This window comes from Nematolebias whitei, chromosome 16, assembly GCF_014905685.2.
Source record: "Nematolebias whitei isolate Nwh7 chromosome 16, NemWhi1, whole genome shotgun sequence".
NCBI classification, from domain to species: Eukaryota; Metazoa; Chordata; class Actinopteri; order Cyprinodontiformes; family Rivulidae; genus Nematolebias; species Nematolebias whitei.
In genome coordinates, this window is record NC_056513.1 from 1241523 (window position 1) to 1249459 (window position 7937).

Here is a 7937-nt window from a genome sequence, read left to right on the forward strand (position 1 = left end):
CCTGCAGATGTCCGGTGGACTCCTGCAGATGTTCTGTGGACTCCTGCAGATGTTCGGTTGGAACTGGTGCTGGGTGGAGAACAGGTTTGGGCAGAGCTGGTTCTCGTCTGATCCACATCTGAGGTCAAAAAGAACCGTCGGCTCCTCTTGTTGACGTCATGACTTGGAGCTTCATCGAACACATTTTATGTCTCAACTATGGGAACGATCACGTTTCATCTCCAAAGCTTAATGTTGAAGTAAGACCGTGCGTAATATAAAACACGATACAGGACGTGGGAGAGAGGTGGAGCGCTACGTCCGTAGCATCTTAGCTAACGTGTCTGTATTGCGTGCCGCTAGCTTCATGCTACATTAGTTCTGGCAGTTCTGGACGTGGGAGGTGACTAGGATGTGAGAAACTGATTGTGCTCTATTCACACAAGGAGAGCTGTTGGTCAGGCTTCTCTAAAGTAGTTACTGAATCAAGTGTTTAGTTATGGAGGTGAACTGGCTGTTGAACAACCAGTTCAAATAATTTCTGGAAAATTCTGAATAAATGCCATTTCCTTCATTCTGGTGTATTTGAACTGGTTGATGATACTGGTAGGATTCAAAGGATGGACTGGGTGACCTCTGTGCCAAGGTCTGGATGAAAACCCAAAGTGTCCCATCAAATCAAAGGAAAATGGTTCAGATGTTCAGGAACACTGAAGCTCAGGTCTTCCATGGACCTGCTGGAGCCCAGAGTCCCTGCTGTCGGGGACAAAGATGGCGGCGACCATAAAGCAGCTGCTCACATGGACAAACTAAATGATTCCTGCAGAAATCACAAAACTTGCATCCTGTCATCTGGACAGATTACTTTTTGGAAGAAAACGTCTCTTCATCTGAAAGCTGCATCGTTCTGAGGCGGGCCACCAGGATCTGTCGTATTGTTGATCCTACTCGCTCTGTCTCACAATAATCACGAGTGGATTCAAACACAACTGTAACTAGAAGTTTGTGTTTCCAGATGGAGAACGTGTTGCCAGCAGCACGCTCGTGGACACCTTACTGGCCAAGGACTTCCAGCTCAGCATCAATAATGTGCTTTATGACGTCCATGCACCTGAAAAAGGTACAGACCTGCTGTGTCATCTCTGCAGGTGTACCTGCACGTCTTCACTCTGTCCACCTCTGCTGCAGGGCGTCTGTCCAGTGAGCGTGCCAGAGAGCTGCAGGATGTGAAGCACGTGGTGCACGTGCTGCACACGGCGCTCCACCAGCCTGATCTCCACCTGCTGAGGGAGAAGCAGCTGCTGGAGAAGGTGGACCACCTGAAACAGGAGCTGGCACCTCTTGAGCAGGTGGAGCTGAGCAGCTGTGTGGACTGAGACATTTCAGAATAAAAGCATGAGATGTAGAAGTTTTCCTTCTGTCCCGTTTCAGATAAAGGCCCAGCTGTCCCACACTGCAGAGGTTCAGACCTCCCGGCTTCTGTGGACTGGCCTGGCCCTGCTGTCTGTGCAGGGCGGGGCCCTGGCCTGGCTCACCTGGTGGGTCTACTCATGGGATGTCATGGAGCCCGTCACCTACTTCATCACCTACGCCACCAGCATGGCAGCTTTCGCCTATTATGTGCTCACGAAACAGGCAAGAAGTGATCAACTTCATTGAAGCAGGTCGATCCCACTGAGGTCACAGACCTGATTTACAGATTCTTCTTAAATAAACTTCTCCTGTGAACTGAAAGACACAAAGAGGCACGTGTGATGTTTAGCTGAAATGTTCCGAGCTGCAGTTTTCCTCCGGAGTGACTGTCCTGTCCTCTTTCCTGCAGGACTGTGTGTATCCAGACGCTCAAGACCGACAGTTTCTGCGTTACTTTTATAAAGCAGCCAGGAAGAAGGATTTCAGTGTGTACAAATACAACGAGCTGAAGGACGAACTGGCCCAGGTTGGTTCATTGTTCTGCTTGAACTCATGAACACTTTGGGCCAATCTTTACCGTAGAACCAATCCCACGTACTTCATCTTACTGCAACATTCAAACTATTAACTAACAGGAACTGCCCACAACTTTTACTTCTTGTACTATTTGGGTTTTTAAATATCAGGCTTCATTTAAGCTCCATTAGAAGACAATGGTAAAAATTCACCTGGATTTGGTCCAGTACAACACACGCTCTTACTAGTACTAATAGTATTACTTCTAGTACTAGTATAAGACTAATACTACTAGTATAATTGCACTAGTTAACTACTTGTATTATAGTACTGGTACAAATACAATACTAGGACTTTACTAGTAAAATAATACTAGTAGTATTATTTTACTAGTAAAGTACTAGTATTATAGTACTAGTACAAATACAGTATAATACTAGTCATTTTAGTAGCACTAGTATTACATAAAACTAAACTTGTACTAGTAGTACTAGTATGCCGGTAGTACTAATACTATAGTTGTACTATGGTAGTACTAATACTATAGTTGTACTATAGTAGTACATCTATGGAGGGGCACATACAGTAAGTATGAGCGGGGGAGTTCCATCATGTGGTCACTGAGGAGACAGCAGATGTTTTCTGGACCACCTTCAGTTGAGTCTGCTGAAAGTCCCGGAGCTAATCATCGTGATGAGACAGTTTCCTGTCTGTCTGTCTGTCTGTCTGTCTGTGTCTGTCTGTCTGTCTCTGTCTGTCTGTCTGTGTCTGTCTGTCTGTCTGTGTCTGTCTGTCTGTGTCTGTCTGTCTGTCTGTCTGTCTGTCTGTCAGTCGTAGAAACTAACTCTGTAAATATCTCAGCCCACTTCCACTCCTTTAATTCCAGGTGAAGTCATTTCTTCTCCGACCTCTTGAGACAGTTTCTAATCTTCTTGTTTCAGCTCACAAAGCAGCTCTCTGTGAGTCAGTCAGCAGATGTGCAGCAGATGTGCAGCAGATGTGCAGCAGATGTGCAGCAGCTGCGCAGCATCTTAGCAGATGTGCAGCAGATGTGCAGCAGATGTGCAGCAGATGTGCAGCAGCTGCGCAGCATCTTAGCAGATGTGCAGCAGATGTGCAGCAGATGTGCAGCGGCTGCGCAGCAGATGTGCAGCGGCTGCGCGGCATCTTAGCAGATGTGCAGCAGCTGCGCAGCATCTTAGCAGATGTGCAGCAGCTGTGCAGCATCTTAGCAGATGTGCAGCAGATGTGCAGCAGCTGTGCAGCATCTTAGCAGATGTCCACAAAGATCTAACTCTACGTTTCTCACACCGGATGCTTTGTCAGTGAAAATTCTTCTTACAGCCCGGGTGTTGGTTCAAATCCCCCAGTTTGAAAATGAACGGTTATAAAACAAAACGTGCTGCAGCTGCTTCACATCAACTGTTTATTTCTACAAACTTAAAGATTCAGACATGATGGTCTTGGAGGTGGAACCTTTTGATGTTCATCAGATGAACTGCAGCAGACATGTTCCATCTTGTCTCATCATATTTTCATCATTTGAATTGTTTTTATGGTCTTTGTACCGTTTAGTGTTCAGAGATGTGCCAACAGATGTTTAGGTGTAGTATTTATATCCATTTGAACAGATGACGCTTTAACAAGTTTTGAATTTCCTGCACTTTATTCAGACTCTGTTTTCTTCTGGTCATCTCTGATGTGCCGCCTTCTTTACAGAAGTTGTTTGTGTGACAGGTGGAGGAGGATCTGAGACGTCTGAGGAACCCAAACCGGCTTCAGCTGCCGCTCCAACAGATTCAGCCAAAGCCATAAATGATGCACATCTGGAAACTTTGAAACGGCTCAAATGTAGACTTTATTTTGATGCTGTTACTTTTTACCACTTTTTGTTTTGGGTCCATAACGTTCTTGACAAATGACGTCATACCCTTGAAAACTAGAAACAAATAAAGTTTACATTTCCTGCAGTCTGTCCAATAATTTGTTAAAATATCAATCAAGTGTAATTTGATTATTTTAATTATCCATCCATCATCTTCCTCTTGTTCTGGACTCAGGTCTCGGGGGCAGCATCTTGAGCAGGGAGGTCCAGACCTCTCTCTCCAGACTCTTCCAGATCTTCTGGAAGGACTCCAAGTTGTTCCCAGACCAACAGAGACATAGTCTGTCCAGTATGTCCTGGGTCTTCCCCGGGGTCTCCTCCCAGTCACATGTATGAAGCACCTCCCTAGGGAGGGGACCAGGAAGCATCTTTACCAGATGAACCACCTCAACTGTCTCCTCTGGATGTGGAGGAGCAGTGGTTCTACTCCGAGTCTCTCCTGATAACTGAACTTCTCCCCCCGTCTGAGGGAGTCCAGCTCTGCAGAGGAACTCATTTCAACCTCCTGGATCCATGATCTCATTCTTTCAGTCTCTACCCAGAGTTCATGAGGTGAGGGGAGGAACGTAGACCGACTGGTAAACAGAGAGCTTCTTACAGCTCAGCTCTTCACCACAACGGACCGGCACAGAGTCCACAATACTGCAGATGCTGCACCAATCCGTCTGTCAATCTCACGCTCCGTTCTTTCCTCACTCGTGAACAAAACCCAGAGATACTTGAACTCCACTCGAGGCAGAACCTCACCCTGGACCTGAAGAGAACAATCCTCTGACTGAGGACCACGGCCTCAGATCTGGAGGTGCTGGTTCTCATCCCGGCTGTGAACCGCTCCAGTGAGAGCTGAAGGTCACGGCACGATGACACCAACAGGACCCCATCATCTGCAAAGCGCAGAGATGGAACCTGAGGCCACAGAACTGGACTCCCTCCACCCCCTGGCTGCACAGAGAAGTTCTGTCCATCAAAGTTCTGAACAGAACCTGACAAGGAGCCGATCTGGACGAGTCCAACAGAACCAAACTGTCGCCCCGTTTGTAGAGACCGATGATGTTCAGTAGTTGCAGGTAAAACATGTGAAATCAACATTTAGAGATTTAAAGAGGCAGTTTTTTCTCCATAAACTTGAATTTATTTTAAAACAGTATGAAGGAGTTGTACAGAATCAGTGGTAGAAACAGATCATGTGACAGCAGCTTCTTTCTGGGACGTGCACATACGTCTTTATTTTACGTGGAAACGTGCATTATGAAACCTCTGATCATCTATGACACGAAGAACAGCTCAAACATTTCCTGTTTCATAAGAAGAGTTTGAAGGCACAGAAAGTGTGACGCGCTCAGGCTCTACAATCAAACCTTTACCAGAAAGAACCAGAAATGATCCTGCAGGTCCGTTTGTGTAGAGCAGTGCCGTCATGAGCTCTGCAGCACGCCAACAGTTTGGTTCATTACCGCCGGCAGCACGATGGCGTGGTGACTGACAGATCAAAGAAAGTGAAACGATCTGCACAAAATGAACGTCTTCAATGTTTCAAACATCCTGAATGTTGCAAGAACTGAATAATGTTGCAAGAAGAAGAATTGAATAAAGAAAACCTGAATTGAAAAAGCCAGCGTGTACTGACCAAGACTACTCCAAGCTGTACACGTTATTTTACTTGTGATATTAAAATGACTCCGCACATGGATTCATGCGTAGTACCATCGTTTTACTCAAACTGTGAAAGAGTCGTTTCCCTTCGCCCACAAAATATTCACTCCATGTAGAAACTCGTCTGCTCGAGGCCCCGCGGTCATTTCTTTGGTCGGAAGTAGAGTTTCTTCGTGAGCATTGAAGCAAAGCAGGGCACCTGCTTCTTCCCAACCATACTGCGGTCGTTGCCGTTGCCAACTCTTCTCATGGACACCTTCTTGTTGACCAGCGTGAGCAACTCGGTGAATTCCAGGCTCGTCCCGTACTTCTTCAGCAGCTCGCACAGATCCTGGACGTACCACGAGCCGTTGATGGTCTCCCTGTGAGAATAGTAACCTGTGGACACAAACCAATCAGGATCACTACACGTGAACAAATGTTCGGCGTGACGAAGACGTGCTTTGAAAGCAGCATCAGATCTTTGACACGCTGAGCAGCTCGTCTCCTGCAACGTGAACAGAGGGGTCGTTTCATTTGGGCGTCTCCTGGACTGAACAGGGAACAAGGAAACCTTCATGTTTTTCAAGTAATATATTCAAGTGGGCAGAGGTTACACTGGACAAGAACCTGTCCAGAGGACCACACTTCTTTACATGTTTCTACCTGGATTATTGAGCAGCATCAGGACCTGAAGATTCAAGCAGAGCAGAACATCATCATGGGCTCATCTAAACTTTTTATTTGGGTCTGGAGTCTGAAGACGAGGACAACAGAGAGCTGCACATACAGAGGTCAAGCTCATGCAGTTCACCTCAGACCGTTTAAAAATCAGGTGTCACGTGCGTGACGTGCACTCAGAACAACTGGGAGCAGAAAACAAACTTAAATGTTTGGCTGCAGCGATAATGAATATTTGCAAGAAAGACTGAAGCACCGTTGAGGTTCCCTGTAGGAGCCGCAAACATCCGTCAGTGTCGTTAAGATCGAGAACACGTTCAACAAACGGGAGCAGGAGTCCAGATGTTGCACGAGCTGCAGAAACTGCAGAACGAGGGTGAGGAGAAGAATCCATGCTGCTCTGAAGACCAAGGCTGGTCGGCTTTAATGTTGGATTCATGTTCACCTGAATCACTTCCTGACATGTGCTGAAGAGAACCCTGGATTTGTGAAAGTGTTCTGACTCAACTGCTTTTTCCACACCTGAACAAACTCTTGCATTTGGTCTAGATCAACGTTCCCAAACACTTTTCAGCTTTCAGTCCACCGCTGCATGAATAAAAAGAACAAACAAACAAACAAATAAAAAGAAACTGTCCAGGTGACCCCACTCAGAATTGTTGGCTAGCAGCATGAATGTTTTAATCTAATTATAACAAATGTTTTAATCTAGTTATAACAAATGTTTTAATCTAGTTATAACAAATGTTTTAATCTAGTTATAACAAAAGTTTTAATGTAATTATAACGGGTAGGGTTGATAACGCTGCTGGCGATCATCTCTGGGTATTTCTTCTCATGACACTTAATGAGTGTCATGAGAAGTCATCTTAACTTGTCATCTTTCTTTGTTGAAATCAGGTCTCTCTTGTAAATGAGTCCTCGAGGCTCAATGGGATTTACCTGTAGAAATAAAGGTTGATTGATAATGTTTCATGACATAAATGAAATCGAGAGGACAACCATCTGAATGATCCCCGTCTCATCTCGTCAGAGGAGGCGGCCCCGCATGAGTTTCTCAACTAGAGTTTTTACTTTTTCCCAGCAGCGTTGTTGAAATGTTCCAGCTCAAACCAGTGAAACCAGGAGAGCACCACAAGACTCACCCTCAGCCACAGAGTAGCACATGATGAAGTCCGCCCCAGCAGGGAGGGTGTGGATGGCGCAGGCATCCACCATCACCTCGTTGGTCTGGACCTCGTTGTCCACATCGTCGAAGGGAGTCACCGGCACATCGTGTTTGTCCCCTCGGCACGCCTGCACACACGTTCAGTTTTTCACCTCGAGGTTTGAAAGAAGCACGAGGCCCTTTGACACGTGACATCTAGACTTTGTGCTTCGTACCTGGACAATAAAAATCTTTGGTTTTCCCACAAGGCTCTTGCACTTGTCTCCTTTGAACAAGGACGTGATATCCTGGATGCCAATCTTGCCATCGTAGGCAAAAACATGGTCGTCCTCGCCGTGGCTCAGGAAGGCGAGCAGGAAGCAGTCGGCATCAGAATGGTCCTCCTGGGCAGCTGCAGGAGCATTTGGTAAAGATGGTGACAGTTCACACCGTGACTCGGGATCTTTGCACAAGGACAAAGAAACTAGAGGTTTACTTCAAAATGTTGGTGTACCTTCATAAATTTTATCCAGAATCTCCACCTGTTTGTAGTTTTCAAAACTCCTGACGTCAAAGTTTAACTCCAGCAGTCTAAAGAAAAACACAACTTAGTTCTGAAGCAGTTCATTAGAAACGAAGAACATCTGACCAGATCCTTCCATCTCATGGAGAACATCTGACCAG

General features: G+C 46.0%; 2 protein-coding genes across 2 annotated transcripts in view; one reads left to right on the plus strand and one right to left on the minus strand.

Annotated features, from left to right (window-relative positions):
* Nucleotides 1–3798, plus strand: part of LOC119423002 (calcium uniporter regulatory subunit MCUb, mitochondrial) — a 38304-nt gene extending 34506 nt beyond the window's left edge. The window contains exons 3-7 of the mRNA XM_037690413.1: nucleotides 979–1099; nucleotides 1168–1328; nucleotides 1411–1614; nucleotides 1802–1918; nucleotides 3646–3798. Coding sequence (XP_037546341.1) covers nucleotides 979–1099; nucleotides 1168–1328; nucleotides 1411–1614; nucleotides 1802–1918; nucleotides 3646–3723 — 681 coding nt within the window. The 3' untranslated portion in view covers nucleotides 3724–3798. The remainder of the gene's footprint in view (nucleotides 1–978; nucleotides 1100–1167; nucleotides 1329–1410; nucleotides 1615–1801; nucleotides 1919–3645) is intronic.
* A 1158-nt stretch (nucleotides 3799–4956) lies between these two features.
* Nucleotides 4957–7937, minus strand: part of LOC119422648 (caspase-6) — a 5405-nt gene continuing 2424 nt past the window's right edge. Inside the window, exons 5-8 of the mRNA XM_037690034.1 lie at nucleotides 7768–7844; nucleotides 7490–7665; nucleotides 7252–7402; nucleotides 4957–5824 (exon numbers count right to left, since the gene is read on the minus strand). Of these exons, the coding sequence (XP_037545962.1) occupies nucleotides 5589–5824; nucleotides 7252–7402; nucleotides 7490–7665; nucleotides 7768–7844 (640 nt within the window). The 3' untranslated portion in view covers nucleotides 4957–5588. The remainder of the gene's footprint in view (nucleotides 5825–7251; nucleotides 7403–7489; nucleotides 7666–7767; nucleotides 7845–7937) is intronic.